Below are 22607 nucleotides of genomic sequence, written 5' to 3' on the forward strand. Positions count from 1 at the left end.
TTTTTATCGGTTTTATCCATCATAGATTCATTTTATAAATTTTAATTAGTATGACTGTAAAGCGCTTTTGATCATTTATATGTTAAGAGGCGCTATAGTAAATTTATAAACTATTATTATTATTATTATTATTATTATTATCCAGTTTGTAAGCTTTGACTTGCTTATTTAGTAATTGGAAGCATCTAGTAAATTTCTTATAATATGACTGATAAAACTTATGTTCAAAAATGCAAATGTTGTTTTTAATAGTGTATGTTTCTATCAACTGTCGGTCACTTAATTGTTAATGCCGTTTTGTTTTGTGTTGTTTTTTTTTTACAATCACGTCTTAATGAAATTCGAATCCTGTAATAATGAGGGCAACGAGTTTAAATCACGGGTAAAAAACGACGTTTCGACCGATCTTTGGTCTTTGGAATCTAATTAAAAGAGCTATTTAAAAACTTTAGCACGAATTGAGTCTGACTGTACATTGAGACTAGGTCTCAGTTCATTAATAAAAAACCTTTCAAACATTTGCTTTTACACCTCTCTAAAATGCTAAAATTATTACTAAAATCTTTAGGCGCCCGAAGAATGTTTAACACGAGAGTGCTGGCCGACGGATGAACTTGTGCTTCTGTGTTCCTCAATTCGCTGGTGTACGTGGCGAGATGCGTAACCTACATAACCTGCATCGCACAGGTCACATTCAAATTTGCAAACAAGACATTGCTGGTTGACAAGAGGTGGCTTAGCTTCTCGCATTTTAAGATCGCGCTCAATCTTTTGGCCGACAAACACTAGAGACACGGTCGTGTGAACTGTGTGACTCAAATTCTGAACTTGAGGTCGAACACTGTCAGCTGAGGACTGGTCTCTAAATGGTAAAATAACACGAACAGGGTTAGATGAATCAGAAACAGCCGCGGGCGATGAAACAGGTTGATCAGAAATGTTTGTGGCAATAAAGCGTGAGATAGTAGAGTTACCGAGTTTGCCAGGGTACTTAAGCCGTAAAAAAGCAATTTACGACGATCGCATTCTCCGGAGAAATACGTCCAGTTGGACGAAAGTCGGAAAGCACGATCAAGCATAGTTCTTAGTAACGCCCGCTTGTACCGAACGTCTAAACAACAACAACAATGTATTTATTTAAAGAAATATAAAGTTACAATACTTAATGTCCTGCAAATAGCTATAATGCTAATCTAGGCAGGACACGACTTTAAATAAAGACGTTATTTAACTACATAGGAAAAAAGAAAAGAAATACAGTAACATACAAAAAGAAACACCGTACATATAAATTCAAGTACAGGGTATTTTGTTGTTTGAAAAAGACTAAAATTACAACTGGAGGTATATACAACATATCAGGTTAACTTCATAAAGTATTCTATTAAATAATTAACATTCAAATAATTATCTTCATTACCAGCACATTAAGGAGTAGTGATTTAATTTTTTACGAAAATTAGATATGTTGAGAGTCTTAACAGAAAGTGGAATAGAATTGCAAATAAACACAGCAATTCTAGTTAAAGAGTTTATAATTTTTTCAGGTCCAGAGAATTTTACAGAGAAACATTCTTTTGTAGATAATGGCGTATTATAATGATGTTTTGTATTGTTTTTCGCAAACTTATCGAGAAGACGTTTAGGAGCTGTCTTAGCATAAACGTCATACATTAAATAGCTTAACTGTTGAAAGAACAAAGACTGGAGCAAAAAGTGCATGATGTAAATTCAAAAGAAGATGCTGTGGAATGTAATGCCTCATTTTAACAATTATTCCAACCGATCTACTAATTTTGTGACAGATAGAGTCAATATGATGCTTCCATGGTAGTTCAGAATCAATCACTATACCCAAATATTTAACAAAGTCCTTCATCTTTAGAATTACTCGAGTATTTAAAGTTCGATTAAAAATCTTAACTTTAGGAATGAAAGGTATTCTTTTTTGGCGCGGACGAAAAATGACAGAAAAAAAAAATGAAAATGAAAAATGACATTCACTTACTTTCTCAAGCTCATTGTTGACAGTTCAAGAGTGCGTAAGTTGTCATTTGCATAGGTTAGACTTGTATCATCTGCGAACACATAAAAAGTGAATTCCTTGGAAGATTTATGGATGTCATTAATAAATAACAAAAGTAGCAAGGGTCCAAGTACAGAGCCTTGAGGCACTCCACATACGAACGTTTCAGTCTCAGATATGCATTTGTCTATTTCAAACGTCTACATGACTCTTGTAATGTAACAAGAGGCTACTGTTCGTGGGCTTGACATAGACTTTGTTCTCCTCATGTGAAGATCTGTTGAGGAGCTGGGTGCCCAGGAAGGGAGCGTACCATGCTTTCAATCTCCATGGTGCATATAACGAAGGAGTGCCACTGGTTGAGAGCCTCAAGAAGATTCTTCGCAGATGTATTGTTTTGCGTAACGGTCAGTCTGTCATCAACAAATCGCCCGATTATGTGGGTATCTTGCCTTCCTGCTCCAATCTTTCTTCAATGCTACACAAACACATTAGTGAGTAAAGGATCAAGTTGGGATCCCATAGCGACACCGTCTGTTTGTTCCTGCAGCTGAAAATAACATGTTGATCTTTAGTTGCTACTCTAAGAAGATCGACAAGGTCTTGTCTACTGAGATGAAGTTGGTACTTTTAATTGAACCAATTGTTCGTGAAAGCCTTATCACTGAGTAGTTGTTTGGTTTCCTCCAAAGGCACCTTGGTAAACAGGGAAGGAAACATCGTAGGAAACTAGGATATCACCGTTGTTGATCGACAGCTGCTGGATTTCATTCATAAAGTCGAAAGCGTTAGTTATAGTGTACTGATTAGTGGAAAGTGGTTTGAGTTTTACATGAAGCCATTTTGCCAAGGCGTAGTTGTAAGTCTGTGTAGCTGATAATATAGGTCGCATAGCAAACACTTTCTCATGGGTATTGGGTAGACCATAGAGATGAGCTAGTCTAGTGCCTGATGGACGGGCAGAATCTGCAACTGAAGTGGGTAGAATTCGGCGTACGATTGACTCTAACTCTTTTTCTTTCCGGAGAAGCGGATGATATTGCTTGGGTGTTCTTCCGCTACTTGTCGGTCTCAACCAATCGAAATTTAGTGGCATCATTTATGGACACTTCACCTAGTAGACGAAGGTATTCTTCCTTATCCATTACGACTACACAGGATCCTTCATTCTTTAACATTTTTATAGTTTTTAACATATTTTTGCACCTTACACATATATATGCTAATTTTTTTAACTTTTTACCTACTTGAAAATGACCGAAGATCGGTCGAAACGTTTTTTATCCGTGATTTTACTGTGTTAAGTTTTAAAAACCCTTATAATACGTTTACCTGTGCGGAGTACTGTCAAGTGCTTATTAGTAACAAATTCCGTGGTATTGTAGCAACGTATCATTGAAATTAATGCAATTTCTTGCAGCTGACGGCAGTGGATCGTACCACTATTTTAGCATCTTCTGTCGAAAATTGGGTGAGCAGGTGAGAACGCTGTAGCACAAGAGTTTTGTCAACCTTAAGTGAATTACACACACGTAAACTTTAGCCAAGGGTAAATTTCAGTTGAAGGAATTAAACGCCAAAAGCTGAATTTAGTCCGGCTCTCTTGTCACGTACGTGTACTGCTAAACAAAACGTATAAGAAAAAAAAAAAGTAAACTGACGAAAACCAACAATGGCTCTGTGTTGATTGAAGTAATCATTCTAATTGTTACAAAGCAATGATGCTATTGAGCAATAGCAGATTCGTTCTCCTGGACGTTAACTAGGTTTATCTACTGTGAATTTATTGCTAAGTGCATATCCATCCATGTTTAGGTTTTGACAGTAAAAATTGGAAATAGACCAACTCCAAAGAATCCTTATCCTGCAAGCTCTTCTGTGAAGATCAGGTGAGGTTGTGCTGTTAAACCGCTGAACAAAGAAAAAGTGCAGTCTTAGTGTGGAGTATTGTCGCAAAACTTCTGAAGTCACTCGATAATTTTTTTTTTTAGGTTTGCATGCATGGAACCTGCATCACTAACCATTGTTCCTGACATTAAACTGCCGACTGTCGAAGGGCGACAACTTTCTCCAGAAAACTGTGTCAACTCAAATAAAGAGGTACAATTGAATCTTAGAGTTTTTTGCGGAGGTTGTCTAATAGCGTTTATATATAGACCGAAAAAAATACAGCAGAGCTGTTGTGGTCGTGTTAAAACTAAAACTAAAGTCAAAATCATTAAAACAATCAGAAAAACTATGCACGGTAGAACTCAAAGCCGTAACTTTCTTTTGTAAAGCCGACTTTTTTTAAAAAGAGTGCACTCTTTATTTTTTTATATTTACTCTTTACTATTTATTCTTTCAATATGATCACTCTTGCTTGACTATCCACAGAGTCTATCATAACAAAAAATATTATTTCTTGCATCCCATTTTTCTTAGATCCACGTTCGAAACAACCAGCATTTAAATTTAATTGCCCACTTGCGTGACTCACTTGGGCGATCCTTTGACAATTTTACCTCACTAACTGTGGTGTGGACGACCAGTGATCGCTCTCTGGCGGAATTCGTGGACAAAACCAGTTCTGTGAAAATGATGTTTGTCACATACAAGAAAGATGAAGACCTACGAAAAGCCATATGTAAGCAACACATTTGTTTCTGTACCGAAAAAGGACCTCTCATGTAGAGTATTGTCGTCCTTTTGCAGACGTTCTTTTAGCACTTCAAATTGTTCTATCATCCCAAATGAATGGGACCCAGCCTGCGGACAAGCCCTTTTTCTCGGCTCTCTTCGCTTGGCTTAGCAGAGATTGCTGAGAGATATTGCTCATAAGGTAAAAGCGAGCGTAAAGAACGCCTACTTTGGAGAGGAGATGAGAAGCAACTGGCAATAGAATATAGCTACCATCCGACATTACCTACGCCATTACCATCATCAATATCTGACAAAAACCGAAAAAAGTCATATAGTGGGTTGTTTGAAATTCATTTGTCATTGTTCATAACCTTGTTTGCTTGTTACTGGGGAAAAGGATTATGGATTGAACTTACTCACACTCATACTTACACGTAGAGGATTGCATCCTTTGACGTAGAAGTTGAGGTTTCATTTAAAGCAATATGAATGATACTAATACTTTCATTTGTTTAGCGTATCAGACTGTAAGTTTGAGTGACAGGATGGGTGGAGTGGTTATTCAGGCATCTGTTGGAGGATATGAATGTGACACTCTCAGATGGTGTGGACAGGAATTAAAGGTTTGAATTTTAGTTTAGCAGTTGAAGAAGCTCTTGATAGAAAACACTTAGTGTTGTGGCTGGTAACTCAAGCATAAGCAAAAGAAAGTATTGCTGTAGTATTGTAATGTATGAACACATGTGTGTTGCTGTATTATCTTGTTAACAAATTTCTTGCCTTGTTACATCAACACGAGCACACTGAGGGCCTGTTTACATGGGGACCCCAGGTAGGTGAGGTAACATGCGGCGGGTCACCCCACCTATCATGTAAACGTCATCAAATTAAATGTGAGATTATATGGACAGGCGGGTTACCCCACCTAAGCGGGTACCTCACCTACCTGGGGTCCCCCACTTCCATGTAAACAGGCGTCAAGTCATGCAAGTCCTCTTTGTCACCCATGTGATATTTTTCTCTGATGGCAAAGCTAGTTTTTTTTTCTTTATCCAGCTTTTGCCAATCCTCTTGATGGGTCTCCACAGGAGATCGATGATCCGAATGCTAAGCTGTTTTTTATCTGCTCACAGGAACCAGCGAATTTTGCACTCACTGGACGATTGAAGTTGTTGTTAGTGCCTGAGAGAAAACTTGTTCCACCGGCAGCGTCAATTCTGAATCACCCAGAGAATCAGGTACATTCATTTCGGTTGTCTAGGTAAAAGCACCGTTATTTAATTAAGAATTAGATTCCATTCTGTCAGTTATGGATCACAGATGACGTCAAAATGTAAGAGATCAAGCATCCACGCTGGGTAGAAAACTGGGAAGTGTTAATGATATAATTAAAAGAAGTGTAGTCGGAAAAAGAAGATATGGAAGACGAGATTGATCAAGTTTTAACGAAGAAATGGAAGTCATCCGAATTCAATTAATTCAAATTTAAGCGAAGAAAACGATTCAGAGTAGAATTTACATCATTTTGCGAAAGTCGAGTTTCCAGAGGAAACGGAGTGTGTAATCGTTAAAGCGGTTGCTGATGTCATTTTAAACATGGCACGCCCGATATTAGAATCTGTGAAAGAACTCTCTGAAGATTACTCCAATCGTACCTTAAATATAAGGACATGGGAAAAAGCAACAGTCACAAATATTGCTAAGGTACACATAGCAATTCGTGATTTAATGACACATAAAAATAATGTCAGTCTGGAACAGGATCCTTTTACCCTCCTTTGGATTACAAATTGCGTACTATTCTCAGCGGTGATTGCCTTTCTCCTCTGCAAAGGCTGGAGAAGGGGAAAAAATAATTTCCCAAGAGAACAGGAGAGGCTCAGAAATGGCAACGAAAGAAAGCTACGGGACCCAGCGCGTGAAATCAGGAAAAATCTGTCAACAGTTCAAGCAGAATTGGACAAAATAAGAACAAACGGGAAGTTAACAAAGAAAGGCATCAAGAACAGAAAAAGCTATTACGAGAATGAAGCATCATTTCTGCGGCAGATTTAGTTGATTATATGGAGTACGAGAAATCCAATTTAAGAAAGCGTAAGAGGAGGTTTTTGAGATGGAAGTCTTGATAGGAGGCAAAGAGTGTAAATAAATAGTCTGAGTCGGACCCTGGCAGGCTGTACGCTGATTTTAAGAAAATCATCGCTGAGCGGGTGAGAAGAGAAGACAGGAATGTATTTGATAATATCGAGGTTTCTACGGAATACTGGAGGGCCCTCTTGGAAGGAAAAGGGAACTGGGAATCATGTGACACCCTACCTCCCTGAGGTTCATAAAGTTAGCAGTGATACTGTGCCTGCGCCAACAGCGAGAAAGTTTGAGCTGGACCGCACCCAAGCCGTGAAAGTGATCGCTAAGAAAAAAGAACTAGAGCGCTCCCGGCCCAGACCGAATTGCCAATAATTGGTAGAAGAAAGCGGGACATCTTCATAAGGGTGTGGCAGAATGTTTCCAAACTATTGGTCAAGCGATCCATGCAGTTCCATTATGGTTCACTGAGGGAAAGACCACCCTAATTCTCATGCCTGGGGAGTTCACAAGTGACAGTCAACGACCAATTACGTACCTGCACACCCTGTACAAGTGGTTCACCGCCTGCTTATACGGGGATGCAGTGGGACCAGAGAGGGGCTAAGGAAAGGTGTAGCGGAACGTGGGAAATATTTGCTTATAGATTGCACGTCTGTCAGGACAGCCAAAAAGACTGAGCTCGTGGTGGAATACACCGATAGTAGCGAAAACAAAACAAGGAGTGGAGACATCTGACCAAATTACATTCAAGAGAGGTCTGACCCCGGAGTGATACCTACGTCCAAGGTTATTGACGCTAAACATTTAATTAAGCAAGGATCAGCAGGATCAAGCAACGATCCTCTGACAAATTCGGGGTTGTAGAGAATATCAAACAAGAAGATCACCTTGCGCTCAAACGTGCAGTAAACGTTTTCATTCAGAGAATGAATGGGCTCTTTGGCTAAGGTTAACTTTGGGCAAAAATCAAAACTTTTTTCCTTTCTTCGTTTGGTTCAATACAGCCTAAAGTTTTTGAGATTTGGGAATTGCACACGTTATTGTGGACCAAAAAGAATAAACAACAATGAAGTTATTTTGTTTGGTGTGGAAAATGGAAAAAAATTGAAAAACATCCTTGAGAAGTTGAGAACCCTTTAGGGTTAAGTTTTTCTCCTCCATATGGTGTAAACGAAATACATTGCAGTTTGCTGTGTGGCCTTTCATTTATAGATCAAAAAGGACGTCGAAGAGACAGGTATATTTCCTGGCATCTTTAATTCACGCCCGTCGATCATTGTCCTCAGCGTTCTCTTCATACCTTCTAACCACTTGCATTGCAGGGTCTGGATTACCGTACAGCTTAACGCCGCCCCGATCTTGGTCAGTTTATTTTCTTTCTCCACTGACTTTAGACCTCTTCCTCCAAGCTTCCTTGGGAGGTACATCAACTTTGGTAATCCTAAGGGGTGCTTGCCTCCTCCGCTCTGGTTAGATGCCAGCACTTTGTTATAGTCAGACAGATAATTAGTCCAGATATCTCGCTTTCATTTCATTCATTTATCTATTTTGCCATTAATTATTAACTGTATATTTACGATTCACAAAACATAATAAATTAAAAAATATACATATGTATTAAAGGGGATATTTACTATTCTATTTTACAAATGTTGGAAATGGTTATGGCAAGGAAGCCGATATATAGCCGAGATAACTGTAGAAACGCTATCTACCAATAAATTAATAAACTAAGTGTCTTGTCTAAGGAGAGTACCTTCGCCTTTAACAACGACTAAACCAAGGTTATGATTCCATCCCCCCCGCAGATGTCCAGAGTACATCACCTTGACGAGTATGGTCCTAACATCGCAGTCAGTATTTATAAACTAGAACGCATTAAGTCTTGCAAACTACCTGGAGTTCACATCAATGAACATCTAAAGTGAGACGATCACATCAAGCACACGGTATCTGGATGCTACGCTACTCTATCAATACAAAGAAAACTGAACTATCTTGCCAAATATGAGCTTAGAAAGCAGCTAGCAGAAACATTGATTTCGTCAAAGCTAGATTATGCCGATCTTGTTTTCTACCCTCTACCACAATTCTTACTTCGCCGTTTGCAACCAGTTCAATTTGCTGCCGCAAGTTTTGTACTCGGTCAGTATGTTGAGAACTTTCGGGATGCACTTAAAATCGGATGGCTTCCAATCAATGAGAAAAGAGATTTGAACCTCCTGAAATCATGCTTTAAAGTTTTGCATAACACTGAGACTTGGCCAGATTATTTTAAAATAATAAAACAGGAATGCCTCAAGGAACTGCGCTCAAGCAATTCAGCTAGATTAGTGGTCCCGACCGAAAAAGGCACTTTCCAAGATAATGCTTCGAAGCTATTTAACAATTTACCAGAAACTATGAGAAACTGTAAAGATTACAGAACCTTTTTAAGACTTTCAAGGAATTTTTTATGTAACTGAGTACAGAGTGATTAGTTAGTTTTACTGTATTTTCGATTCTTTTAATCCTGCTTCTACTTTTAATTGTATATTGCTTAAGTTGTAAACAACTTAATTTGATTTATTTTTTTAATTGTAATTGATGTACTTTAACAGGGAAGAGCCACCCAGTGGATCTGTTAATAAACCATTATTATTGTCATTATTATTATTATTATTATTACTATAGCCAAAGCCCATGACATTACCAACGGAAAATCTTAGTAAATCTTAATAAGTGCACACAGGGCATATAAGGGGGTGCCTCCTCTTCCTTCTCCTCCTCCTCTACAACAATTACTTTTATTATGTTTATCAAAAATATTATAATATATGGTGCATTAAGTGAACAGCTTGTAGATTGGACGATGGTTTTATCCGCTTCTAGGCCGTGTTTCGCATTGATGGAGGCTCAGGTCGCTTTGCTGTTAAAGGAAGCAGTAATACTATCGCCAAAGTTGATTACCAAGGCAAGAGTGAACTGCTGGTAAGTGAACGAACTGGGAAATTGCTGCCTTTTCACGTCGAGACCAATATATCGGGGCCTTTGTCTAAATTGTTTTCAGTGTTCTTCATAAGTTAAAGCCTTAAGCTACAGTGGTATCGACTGTATATTTCATGACTTTTCTTGTAATAATAACAATAATAATAATAATAATAATAATAATAATAATAATAATCAACTTTATTTAACGAGGGTAACACGGCACAATACTTCAACTGAATAACTAGTGGCCCTCATTTCAATTGTGGTTCAATTCAGAATGAGACGTGCTGCTTTGTCACACTTGTATAGTGGATGAATAATAGCAGAGTCGGATATAATCAATCGGTTTCCTTTTCACAGGTGATACCACGATCTGAGGGACTGTTCACAGTAACAGTACACGACTTGTGCCTGGACTCCACTGTTCCCGCTACATTACACGTGCAAGTGTCAGACCTGTATGGGGTGGATGTCAATGTTGTAAACAAGGTACAACAGGCCTGTTAGTGCCTGGGTGGGGTGGGTGGGGGGGGGCGTATGGTTCAGTGTGGTTCTGGGAGAGGGGAGCCTGTGACCCTTAAAAAATAAATAAACCATGGCAAAGCTTGTGATGGAAAGCCTCTTTGAATCAGCAGCTGAGGAATTCCACATTAACTCTCGTTTCAGGTCTGCTGTTTTGAACTGTTTGTTTCAGCTTTCTTATTGTTTTTTTCATAACAAGCTTTGGAATTGGGACGAAAGACTGCCTGAAGAAACACATTTTTATTCAAGAGAAAGAATCCCAGCTTTGAGCGAATATATAGCACCCCAGACAGAGAAGCCTTACCAACTCCTCCTCAGAAACTTGTTCAGTACGCGTCTCTTATATTTCCATTATACCACAGGCCACCACAACAGAAAACCATAACCTATCATTGTTTTGCTTTCCATAACAGATTGAGATATTTTCATCAGAGAAACTCAGACTGCAGCTTTTGGATGTTTTGGGCTCACCATTATTACTGGGAAGCCTCAGATTCCTTTCATTAACACCGCACTTCTCTCCGGACATATTAAGCATCAGGTACGGTGCCCGCTGGTGAGCAACCTATCTGGGCGGGGAGGGAGTGGGGGAGTGGAAGGAAACGAAAGGTTGCGTCGAGAGGAATTTGAATTTCTGCGTCAAAAACGTCGATGCATATGCGGATTGGTAGAGATTTAATTTGACAATTATTGTCAAATTTGAAAGGATAGACCACATTACGTCAAGAAGAACACCGCAACTCATGCTATTGAAATCCTTCTTTCTGGCAATCAGCTAAAGCTGTACCCATGGAATTTTTACTTGCGTTTTAAAAAAGAAGAAAACTTGCTGCTAGAAATACGTCAATCGCAGGACCTCCCTAAGCAAACGGCTACGACGTCATCGGCCTGAATTTATTCCACTTCAAACAAATAAGTTCCCATTTAAAAAGGAGGAGTAAAACATCCCTACTATACTACTCAAGTCAAATAGGTTACAGCTACAATTATATTTGTAACTTTGACTTTGACTTTGACTTTATACGTAAATCATTCGTACCAGTAAATCGAAAATGTCTTTTGGTGTAACTGAAGGTTTGCGTCAGCTATATTTCTTACCATCTCACGGGATTTCTAACCATTTACCCAAACGATTATAAGCCATCCAGCTAAAAGCCCTTACGAGGTTTTTTGAAAATGAAGGCTTTTATGTATTGTAAGTTAAAAGAAAATAGATTTTTTTATGATTATTTTTATGCCCTGAACATTTTACAAAGGTATGAATGAAATATGGTGTGACATGTATTTCCTTTAAAAAAATGGGTAACTGATAAGTCCGTGTTGGGCTCCCTTTCCTTTTTCCAAACTCTAATATTTTTACGCCTCCACCCTCTAGGCGAGTTTTTGAATTGGAGGAAGACAAGGTGATCAATCGTGACACTGCCTACTTCGCCGTCAGAGGCTTGTCCCTTGGCACCGCAAGCCTCACTTTTACAGCGTCTGCCACAGGGAAGGGAAGTGCTACAAGCAGACCTAGGGATATTCAGGTACGTCAGCTAAGGAGAGCGAATGACGGATCTAATGTTAGGTTTAAGGTCGATTTTGCACTCGTTTTACTTACTTTACTAAGCAAATGTTACCGAGGGAATAAAACCCACGTGGGGTAGTCTAAACGTTTCTTTTCAGGGCGTTTCACACGGAGTGACAGTTACATCACCCCATACTTGATACTTCTTCCTGCGTCTTCCCCCTCCTCCCCCCCCCCCCCCCCCCCTTCATACGTTAGTTCCCTTGGAGCATGCTTGCACACATCTCTGTTCTGTACTGGTCTTGGCTTTGAGCAATTGTTCATATTAGCATTACATACATTTTGGTCCATACTGTGTTTTTTGGCGATAGGTTTTTGCACCGTTACGTCTGGATCCAAGAGTTGTTGTGCTCATTCGCGGAGCCTCATTTCAGGTAATACAGTTTTAAGTTTACTTTCTTTACCAGTTTTGTTACATTCATTCAAAAACGTGACGTTTTACTTGACTTTTGATCTATCCGTCTTTTGATCTTATGAGGATTGTGTGGATATTAAAAATTACCAAAAAACCACTAAAACAATCAATCTCTGTTTCCGAAAGTGACTGCTCAAATTTGGAGTGGAATTTGTAATTGTAATTATCTAGGTACTATGAGAAAACATTTGATTCTGTGTGGCACGACTGACTTCTATGCAAGCTTGTTAGTGTCTGAAAGAACCCCTAAAACATTATACTTAAATTCAAATCGTGCCTTTAAAACTAAGTCGCCACAGTCTTAAGTAAATTTTTAAGTATTATAAGTCTCGCTTGCGTAAGCAGCTGGACTCATAATCTGCAACGAGTTTTCGCCTCGGGGGGTATTCCCTTGTGTAGGCCATATAGGCATATGCCGCGCCAAAGGGTATGTTTTTTAGCTGTTTTGGTCTGAAACAGGGTATCAATTTCGACCAGGGTATGGTTTGTGCACTCGTCTTGAATTGGGTTTTTTTTTTTTGGAAGAATTAGCTACTTCTTCATCATTTGGAGATAAGACCATTTCCCTTTTAATGTTTACGCCAACTGCCGTGTACGTGCCGTAACAGCTTGTCACGCGCTCCGGTCACGCGCCGGGCTCCAGGGCTTCAGGTCTGAAATAGGGTATCAAATTTTGATCAGGTCTGAAACAGGGTAGGGAAGATCACAGATCTTGGTCTGAAATAGGGTAAGGGTTTCAAGAAGCGTGCCGGTCACTCCTCCCAATTTTTCTGGAAGTATCCCCCCCCGGGATTTTTGGGACACAAAGGGCAGGTCATTGTGCCAGGCGTCCTTGCGGAGACCGTGGAAACTGGAACTAAGAATCTTTGCGCGATCAAAGCCACGTACGTTTTGCGAAGAAAAGCTTAGGAGAGATTAAATTTAGAGCTTCTCCGAAACGTGTCGGTCCACGAATTCTGTCGCTTGAAAGCGTCGATTACTTTGGAGCAAGGGAACACTACTAAGTGGTCGAAAAAAGATAAGAATCTTAATTAGAAAAATTGCGTTGGTCGGGTGTTTTAAACGTTCACTGTGTGCAAATGAGTCTTGTGATGAGCGTGCGATTTATTTTCGGCGATTCAAATGACGTGCCATGTAAATCACTTTTTCGATATCTGGCAATGATGTAATTACTCTGGAATCGAGGCCCTTGAATTTTCGTGTATCTATATACGCGCGTATAGGCTGCTACCGCAGAGGTATTTTTGGGCGTCGCTAACACGCGTACTAAATCAATTCAGAAACAAATAAAAAGTATCGACGTCGATAAAGGAGGAAGTAAAAAACCTTTAGCGAGTAAATCGTGTTTCTTGTAGAATTAATCGCCTCCCCATTTCTCGATCTAATCTCCAAGCAGGCGAGACCTGAATGCTCCTGTAAGCGTTTTCTTGTTCTTTAAATGAAAAGCATTTTGGTTTTTTTGGGTTTTTTTTTTGTATTTTTTTCCTTTAATTTTGAACTTAGAATTATAGGTAGGTAGCTGTTATATTTAATACTGATGGAAATACCGTGTATGAATAAAGTTATCTATCTGCTTGAAAATAGCCAGTCGCGGTCTTTTCGATTCAGTAGAGGTGTGCGTAAAGGTTGCAGTTTAAGTCCTCTGCTCTTTAACCTATATGTTAGTAACTGAGCGTTTTCGTTCAATAATATGTTATCTGATCCGTTTCTGCTACAAAATAGCACCAAAATCAACTCTCTTTTTTCTGCAAAGGACTCAATTCTATTATCACGATAATATTACAAAATGTGCGTAATCACTTACTCTTCTTGTAGTAACTCCTGGATGCTTAAAACCAAGAAAATGGTTTTTCAAAGATGCGCTAAAATGTTATATGTTTTTCACATAGGTAATGAAATAATAGACGTGTACAAGACTTGCATCCCTTCTTCTGGAAATTTTACACTTCGGCTTGAACACCTGTACTTAATGCGGCGTTATTTAGTTTAAGACGCCACGCTGATTTTAGTAAGCTGAACCTTCTTTTGCATGTAAAGGGTTTGATACAATGCTTCAACCAATGTAACCTACAACAGTGAAGTTTGGGGTGCTTCTGTAAAATCAGATTTGAAGTTGTGGGACAGCTCCGAAATTGAAAAAAGAAACACGTCTACTATTCTGTAAACGCCATGCTCCTTGCAGAGCTAAACTTTGAAGATTCCCTCTGATCCTTGACATAAAATAAAAAGGTTCTTTTAAATTACTTAAGTTACCTCCAAGAAAAAGATGAAGATACTTTTAATTAGTCTTTTGACCTTCATTCAATAGTTTACTCACCTGTCTTATGACGATGACTGACCACTATAATTTTTCTGACTATACTTGGCCAATTTCGAATTATCAAAATTAATACTCGGCTCCAAGGCTGAGGAAAATAAAACAAAAGAAATGAATTATTAATTTATGGATCTCAGTGTCATTTCCTTTGTTCAAATATTCAATGTATTTCATTCATGTCATCTTGCTTCAAATGGAGACAAACTTGTATTCGGGATATTTACTCCTACTGTATGAACAGTGGAAAATAATCAACGATTGGTTTCATTTTGTGTTATTTTAAATTATTTTAATTAGTAATGGTAACAGGACTGAGTGGAGTCCAATTCGGTCTGTAATCATACGAGTGATTAACAAAATCGGACGACCGCTTAGCGGGAGTCCGATTTGTTTAATCACGAGTATGATTACAGACCGAATTGGACGACACGAAGTTCTGTTACCAATTAATCGTAACTTTAACAAAATTTGTGATATAATAGGCTATTTTTTAAATCAAAACACAAGAAATTCGAAATTTTGTTTTGCTAGCAGTGAAAAAAAAAGCCATTTAAGCGCGCGCGTGATGGCGCGTACTGTCCTACTAGTTATAGTTGTCACTAAATCTGCCCCCGACCTTTTAAAACCCGAATGAAGACTCCTTGTGGTTGTCCATGTATTTGCCACGAACCTTTGAAATGCAGTTTTCGTATTAGAGTTTCTGAGTGTAATTCTTTTGTTCTCTTTTGTGTTTTCTCAATTATTACACTTTGTTTCCTGGGTTAATGAAAATCCTCATACATGACATGCCTAGGATGGACAATTGTTTTTTATACATCTCATAATGAGTTCAACCAACACTGCAAATGTAATAGAACGCGTGTTAAGCAGCAAAACCATCTTTAATTATCGATTTGTAACTAAATTTCCTATAACTAATGTGTCGAACGGATGCTTTGGCTTCGAGTGTGACATTCTCGAACGCAACGTCGAACGCAACTGATATACATGATCGCAATAAACTAACCCTACAAAAACATGGACCACTGTTTCAAGTTTCTCACCTTTGAGATATTTCCCAGTTCATTTTTTCTGGCATGTCCTTGTATCAAATAAAATAATCGGGATTTCCCAATAAACTAACCCTAAAAACACATGGACCACTGTTTATTAAACCCTGAATACCTTAATATAGAACAAAACCCGGTTATTTTACGTTAGCACCTTTCTTATCTTTGACAGGGTTTTTAGAAATTTGAGCTATTCCTGATGTGGTTTGAATCGAGTTTGTCGATCCACGTTGACAAAACCAGTTCAAAGTTCTGTCGATCCACGTTGCTGATTTGTGTCTGACAAATCAAGTTCTTTAATACCAAACAATTGCAGTACTGCTGAATAACTTTTTAACTCTATAGAAATATGTATCTCGCAATAACCTTCGCGAAACTCGGTTTGGTAACGGCACTCAAGTTAAGCCCTGTCGGTTGGGGTTACGAACTGGACGAGTGACCAACCGCGAATATCGTGTTAAAGGTCCATACGTTGTTCTTTCTTTTCTTCTTCTTCTTCTTTTTTGCGTATTATGTAGTGTTATTGTTAATAGTGTATTGAAAAGCAGATTTAGCATTATTTCGCCGCCCGCATTTAGAAAAAGACAAAAAACAAAGAACAAATATGGCCCGGTGCAGTTCGCCTGCAAATTATTATTATTCGGGCCGTAATACGGAGCTGAAACTTTGCAGACTTTGATCTATATATCTGCGGGGAAACCGGCAAACTAAGAAATCTGGGTTTTCGACAGTGTAAAACGATCATAATTCCTTTGATTCCAATCTCCTGTTCCTCTGTCTGTTGTTGTCGGCGTTGCCTTCGCTGTGCTCATCGATGTTCCTTCTACTCCGCGGTTTCTTGTTGACGTCTTCTCCTTCGTTGTTCACGCTGAATTTGAAGTCGGCGTTCTCGCTCTAGAGGAGTTTCGGTGGAAAATCTTCCTTGGCGAGGATTTGGAGCCACTTGTTGTGCTTGTGTGCAACACAATTCGGCGAATGCGACTCGTTGACAAACCCAGTTTGCGCGATGCGCAGTTGCTGAGCCAGGCGCACATGCTGAAAATTAACCGGGACCACCGTGCGAGGATAGTTTCATCAAATGGGGAAAGTTTCGCATACTAACAGCCCGGACTAACAGTAAGACGATACGATAATTCTTCTTTACGCGGGGGACATTAGGGTGCCTCCTCAGGTTCCGGCCCTGCGGGGCCAATTAAATGTCCAATTAAGGCTGAAATCAGGGCAGTTGATAGCCAATCAGATTTGACAATTTTGTTATAGTTATGATTAATAAAAGAATCAACAATTGGATATAAGTAGCTTTTAACAATACTTATTTCTTTCTTATGGTCATGCAAATAAAAAGTATGCTTGTTGTTGTTGTTATGTGTTTTTATTACTTTGATCTGTAACATCCCAAAAATTATGAGCGGCAACCTTGAAAGTTATTATGAACACAGGAGACCCTGCTTTATTTTTGTGGAAAGCTGCTGGGCATAGGAAAGTGTCGTTATCACTTATGATCTTTTTTCTCATTCCATCATGGAAGTGATAGGGTACATGTATTTCAATTCAGTTACCTTGCCGGCGTTATTACTTGTCAGGTCCGGAGCACAGGTGGTCCAAGTCCACAAACAGCAACCTTGTTTAACGTCGTTAACGGAACTGTGGCATCTGTCAGTAGCGTGGGACTCGTTAAAGCCCTGCACCTTGGTACAACTAATCTAACTGGATTGGTTCAGGCTGCTGATGCTGCTAAAGGCCAAACATTGTTTTACTCCAAGGTGATTTAGTCTCAAGCGATAGAACAATACTTACTTGTCTCCATTAAAAGGCCATGGTGCCCTTGTAGGTAGACATCATTTTGCAGACTTCAGGTTGGAAAATTTGTAATAATGATGTTCCTCAGAGCCGTTTGAAAGACAGTTTAATTTTTGTTCTATGTCTTTCCCTTATCCTTTCGTAATTTCCTTTCTGACCTTCATGGAGCGTTGACTTGTTATTAGATTTGTGATGCTCTTGGATTTTATCCAAACGCCAAAGTAAGGATTTTGCGAACAAGGGATGGTTTTGATTAAAACGTCTTTCTCACCGTTTAGTTGAAATGTTAATGATGATAACGTTTTTGAGATATTATTACATGTCTTTTTCTGCTGTTCCTAGGATGTTATCATTGTTCACGTTGTACAACTCAAAGGAGTAAAAATTAACGTGGCCTCCACTAACTTGGTTACTGAGACAAAGGTATTTAGCAGCTTGAACTGAGTCGTACAGCAATGTTGTGATATCTTTAACTTAATTTTGTTCATCTAGGTGTACCAAACAAACATTTGATAACTTTAGCATACAATATTTGATATAATGTTATCTAGCAATTAGCATGAACTACTTTGTGAATAATCCGTACATCTCGTAATATGTGGTCGAGCTAGTTGTTCGTAGGTCGATTAGCGCTAACCCGGGGTTAAACTCTAATCCAAGTTTCATTTTTTTGTTGTTGAAAAGCATTTTCATTTCATCAAATTATAGACAAAAAAACTTAAACTGAATTTGCTTTTTAAGCTTTCATTTTCAATTTCAATTTCGCACTAACCCTGGGTTACCTTAACCCAGCTTTGAACAACCCGGTCCAGGCAGCGAACAGCTTTTAACAGTCGTCGAAAAGTGTTGGAACGCCCAAGGTGAGATTTCGTGAATCCTTGCCAAACTTCAAGCTTCTACTAGTTACGGTAATTCATCGAAAACCTTCAGGTAGCATTCTAACAATTTCCAAACTTAAACGAACAACAGTTTCCGGGGTTTTTGAAAAGCAGTAATGGATTCACATCCATTCAAGTTATTAGTTTGCTTTCTCCGTTCTTTCTTCTCAGTTTTAGAGAAAAGTCTTCTCTCCTTTTTGTCGTCTTCTTTTTGGACAGGTAAGCATTTTTGCGTCTGGCTTGAGTGATGAGACTCCATTTACCTTTGCCAATGCTATGCCTGGGTTGAAGTTCCGCTGGAGTTCATCCAATCCGGATGTGTGTCAAGTCAAGTCTGTGTACGCTCTGGTAAATTACTCTACAACTTGTATCTTACTACTAGTATTGAAACTAAACCCTTTTTATTTATTACTCGTGTTACGTGGCCAAAACACTTGCGCCAAATAAAATTAAGTGCTTATGAAAAAAGGAACTCTGTTTTATTGTTCTGTTTTATGACCATTTTGCCATTCACATTAAATATACACACATAATTTAGAAAGATGAGGTAAGAGAGCCTATGGAAGCCAATAAGGCTTATAATAATATATGACTTAATTACTTAAATGAAACACTGGCATAGGCAAGACAATTTAACCAAACACATACAATTTCTGTACAACCTAGAAAATAATCATTAAATAGGATAACAATAGTTAAAGCTGAACGTGCAGGTGCTTCCCTGGGTGCCAGAGGCTTTTCATGCGCGGTTTCTGGTATTTCCGCGCGAAGCTCCCCGTCGCACGCGAGAAAAAACCTCTGGTACCCAGGGTATGCAAGTGCAGAAAAGAAAAAGAAAAAGTGAGACGAAATAATGCAAAAATACGAGGGAAAAGAAGCGAAAAAGTACACGCAAGCATTAAGAGAAGTTAACTATGCTTATATCAAGAAAACTGACCTTAGTGTAGAAGTGAACACAGCAATACTAGAGGCATTCTGAATTTCAGAGCTAAAGGCATTAAATATTTGGGCCCTTGAAAACCATGTGAAAATTTCCTTAAATTTATCCTACAGTGGCTAACTAGTGTTATTTATACGAATGTGCGTCACAGTTGAATAAAAACATGTCATTAAAACTATCAGGACGAAGGCCGTTTTTGTAGAGATACGTAACTTTACCTATATGAAGTTTGATAATTTCTTCAAATGTTAGAATTCGTAAGGTCACAAAATAGGATTGGTATCTGCATCAAAAGTACTCCTGGAAATTATTCTGATAACCGGTTTTTGAAGGGTAATCAAACGTTTAAAATTTGACTGATAAGTTGAGCCCTAAACACTCGCACAGTAATGTAATCACAGAGAAGCTACTCTACATAGCCGTGCAACTTATGACTTTCCCTAGCAAAACTAGCTGAACTAATACATCGAGTGTCAGGGCAAGTAGTCGAACAGGACTGTCGACGCAACGCTGAGAAAAACGGCTGCGTGTGAGATTAAATAAATTAATCTGAACAGTATTCATTTCATTCGAAGGTTCAGAAGTTTTAACAAATGTTTTACTAAAAGTTGACCTCTGTAATTGTCTCTGTTGTTGTTTTTCTCTTGATTTTTTGTTTTCTTTTTTTGTCTATGACTGAAGAGTGGCGTGGCTGTTGAAAGTGAGAAAGACTTTCGAGTGGACCTCCACTGCACTAATCCAGGCCAAACGACTATCACACTCAGGTTGGAGATAACTGACCAAAGATATCAACAGGCTCACTCACAGGCCTTGTTTCGAGATGATGTTACATTTGACGTAAGAGATCCAAATTCCTTTTTCATACTATTCACAAATATTTTCATCTACCCATCCACAGTTGTGCAAAAATTGATTTTGCGCTGGGGCAAATCTCTGAGTCACTAATTTTGTCTGAGTTATTAGCCCCCGGGTAGATAATTCCTCCTAGCATGAAGTTAAAGGAAATTTAACGCAGCTAACAACAAGGAGCGGTCTCTTGTTGTCGGTCAGCGGTCAGTGTGGTGGCGCAGCGCAGTCAGCCTTGCTTGTATCAGCTCCATGTGCTTAGTGCGATGCTTCCATGGTGGTCACTCGCTTTGTTTAGCCTTTGGATCGTGCCTTTTTTCCCCTCCCCTTCCCTCCCCTACAGAGAGGAGAAGTTGTTACGTCACGTTGCCATGGTAGCAAAATTTTTGGATGATCAAAGCGGAAACGACACTTAAAAAGTGTATTCGCACATGTTGGCGAAATTCTCTAGGTTTGAATCCGAAAGTACCGTATCTAAGTTTAGAAGAGGAAAAAGACAACTTTTGTGTTGTGTTCACCTACTCCATAAAGCAAGCATGTGAAATTGGGAATTTTCCGGTCGCATGGGCGCATCGACGGCAAAAAAATGTGCAAAATAGCTCGATGCACGTGTAAATTTGCTGTTTTGTCACTAAAAGCCTTTTACTTTTTTTGCCGTTCTCCTTCTGTCGCCGTCGTCGTTGGTTTTGTTGTCATCCAGAAATAGTGCTACCATGGTGACGTGACGACATACTTCTCTCTATTCTCCACTGATATATCAGTGTGATAGGTGCCTGGTTCCATTGGCTTAGGGGCTTACTGGCTGGAAGGCACGGGTTTACCAGCCGTGGGGGCGTAACTCTGTCCAGTTGCTGGCTTTGCCAAAAGTGGAAGCTTCTGGACATCTCGGGCACCCACCTCCATTGAACGTCGCAGTTGTTAACGGCTGATTTTTAGAGGATGAACAAGTTTTAAGGACAAAAAATTCCCAGAAAACAATTAGGGAAGAATTTCAGACGATTGTTTTGTTATAAAACAATAACTGCAGTATTAAGTGTTCTTGGGTCTACGAGACATTGCAACATTTCATTTTGTCGTTGGTAAAGACAAGGAAATCTAACCTGCATCTCAGTATTTTGTCGATGACGTCTTTAGGTGTATCAAAGACTTCAGCTGATCTTTCCTATAACTGGTTTTATGTTGTTACCTCACAACGTGAACACGAGACTTAAAACTAACAGGTTTGTGAAATGTGTGTTCTTGTCTATATTACTAATAGATCAAGTATTCTTCCGCATTATCGAAAACATACTCCAGCGAGACCTTTCTACTGAACCGGTTTCGGTCGAATGATATCCTGGTTTATAGGTGCATTATATTTTTTGACGTCGGAGTTTATTTCACCTGCTTTATTTAAACTTGTCCCGGGTGTTTAATGTCTCGAAGTTGATTATGTCATCTTTCTCAAGTTCGAGATATCCCATGCATAAGTCTTTTATTTTTTTTCTCAAGACTTGTGTTGCACCAATAATCATTCTACTCCTTCAACTTAAACCTGATTATAATACTCTTTTTAGGGATGGGTCGGCAAGAATTACGTACGAGCTTATCACAGATTGTTCTCAACGTACAGTGGCATCCAACAGTCCAGCGGTGGTGTCAGTCAATCGAGGAGGTCAACTGTCCACTTCATCAGTGTCTGGAACAGGTGTTGTGTTGGTGACTATCCATGAAGAGTTTGGCATCAATCAAACTGCCGTTGTGCATGTGGAGGTATATCAACCCCTATTGTTTCACAACCGTGGCTTGTTTGACAAAACTTTGAACTTCCTTTCATCTTTATTTAGGGAACATCTATAAAATCCCTTTTTGAATACTTAATCCACTCGAAACGGTGGTTTGAATGCGGTTTTCTTTTTACTAACCTTAGGTTCTGAGCCTGCTTTCCACTTGTGTTTATTGAGAGGCCAGAACGCTTCTAAGTTTATTCGTTATAGTACAAGCTTTCTACATACATTTTAAAACCATTGTGTCCTTCTAACAAAGAAGTTGAAAACAATTGCATCCAGGTGAGACTAAGCTTACACAGCTGATTTATGGCTTCGATGTCCAGCAAAGCCGAACTAATGTATAAAACCCGAAAGGAACTCTTTTTAATTGGGGGTTTTAACCAAGATATGTACATGAACTTTGTCGAAAATCGACTTCCTAATAAAAATCTAGTTGATTTTCGTCATCGGTTGTGCTTCTTAAACAAAATAACGGAGCTGACAAGGGTAACAGATAGAACAAAGAGCTTACTTGATGTTATTCTGGTCAGTCACGCAGAACGTTACATAACTTCGGGTAATTTGCAACTTGGTTTAAGCGATCACGATCTTTGTTGTTAGGAAAAGTAAACTTCTACTCCCAAAGCCACGCTTAATTGAATATCGCAGCATAAAGAACTTTGACAATGCGGAATTCTTGACCGAGTTAAAAAACGCCCCTGGGGCACAACGCATGCGCCGGTCAAGAAAAAATGGGTGCGCAGTGATCAATTACCCTGGATCTCAACTGAAATTCAGCACGAAATTGCCCGGCGCAAT

At 39.0% G+C, this 22607-nt stretch overlaps 1 protein-coding gene and 1 pseudogene across 1 annotated transcript in view; one reads left to right on the plus strand and one right to left on the minus strand.

The window, feature by feature from the left end:
- The window catches only part of LOC140929147 (nuclear pore membrane glycoprotein 210-like), a 65270-nt gene that overhangs the window by 32356 nt on the left and 10307 nt on the right, over nucleotides 1–22607 (plus strand). Inside the window, exons 20-36 of the mRNA XM_073379020.1 lie at nucleotides 3447–3505; nucleotides 3842–3915; nucleotides 4018–4126; nucleotides 4451–4652; nucleotides 5165–5271; nucleotides 5782–5886; nucleotides 9608–9706; nucleotides 10067–10195; nucleotides 10642–10769; nucleotides 11604–11754; nucleotides 12107–12169; nucleotides 17160–17339; nucleotides 17719–17799; nucleotides 18474–18602; nucleotides 19876–20031; nucleotides 21175–21260; nucleotides 21597–21792. Coding sequence (XP_073235121.1) covers nucleotides 3447–3505; nucleotides 3842–3915; nucleotides 4018–4126; nucleotides 4451–4652; nucleotides 5165–5271; nucleotides 5782–5886; nucleotides 9608–9706; nucleotides 10067–10195; nucleotides 10642–10769; nucleotides 11604–11754; nucleotides 12107–12169; nucleotides 17160–17339; nucleotides 17719–17799; nucleotides 18474–18602; nucleotides 19876–20031; nucleotides 21175–21260; nucleotides 21597–21792 — 2054 coding nt within the window. The remainder of the gene's footprint in view (nucleotides 1–3446; nucleotides 3506–3841; nucleotides 3916–4017; nucleotides 4127–4450; nucleotides 4653–5164; nucleotides 5272–5781; nucleotides 5887–9607; nucleotides 9707–10066; nucleotides 10196–10641; nucleotides 10770–11603; nucleotides 11755–12106; nucleotides 12170–17159; nucleotides 17340–17718; nucleotides 17800–18473; nucleotides 18603–19875; nucleotides 20032–21174; nucleotides 21261–21596; nucleotides 21793–22607) is intronic.
- On the minus strand, nucleotides 430–3122 carry LOC140929150 (uncharacterized; annotated as a pseudogene).

The sequence above is a fragment of the Porites lutea genome, chromosome 2 (assembly GCF_958299795.1).
Source record: "Porites lutea chromosome 2, jaPorLute2.1, whole genome shotgun sequence".
In the NCBI taxonomy this organism is placed as follows: domain Eukaryota; kingdom Metazoa; phylum Cnidaria; class Anthozoa; order Scleractinia; family Poritidae; genus Porites; species Porites lutea.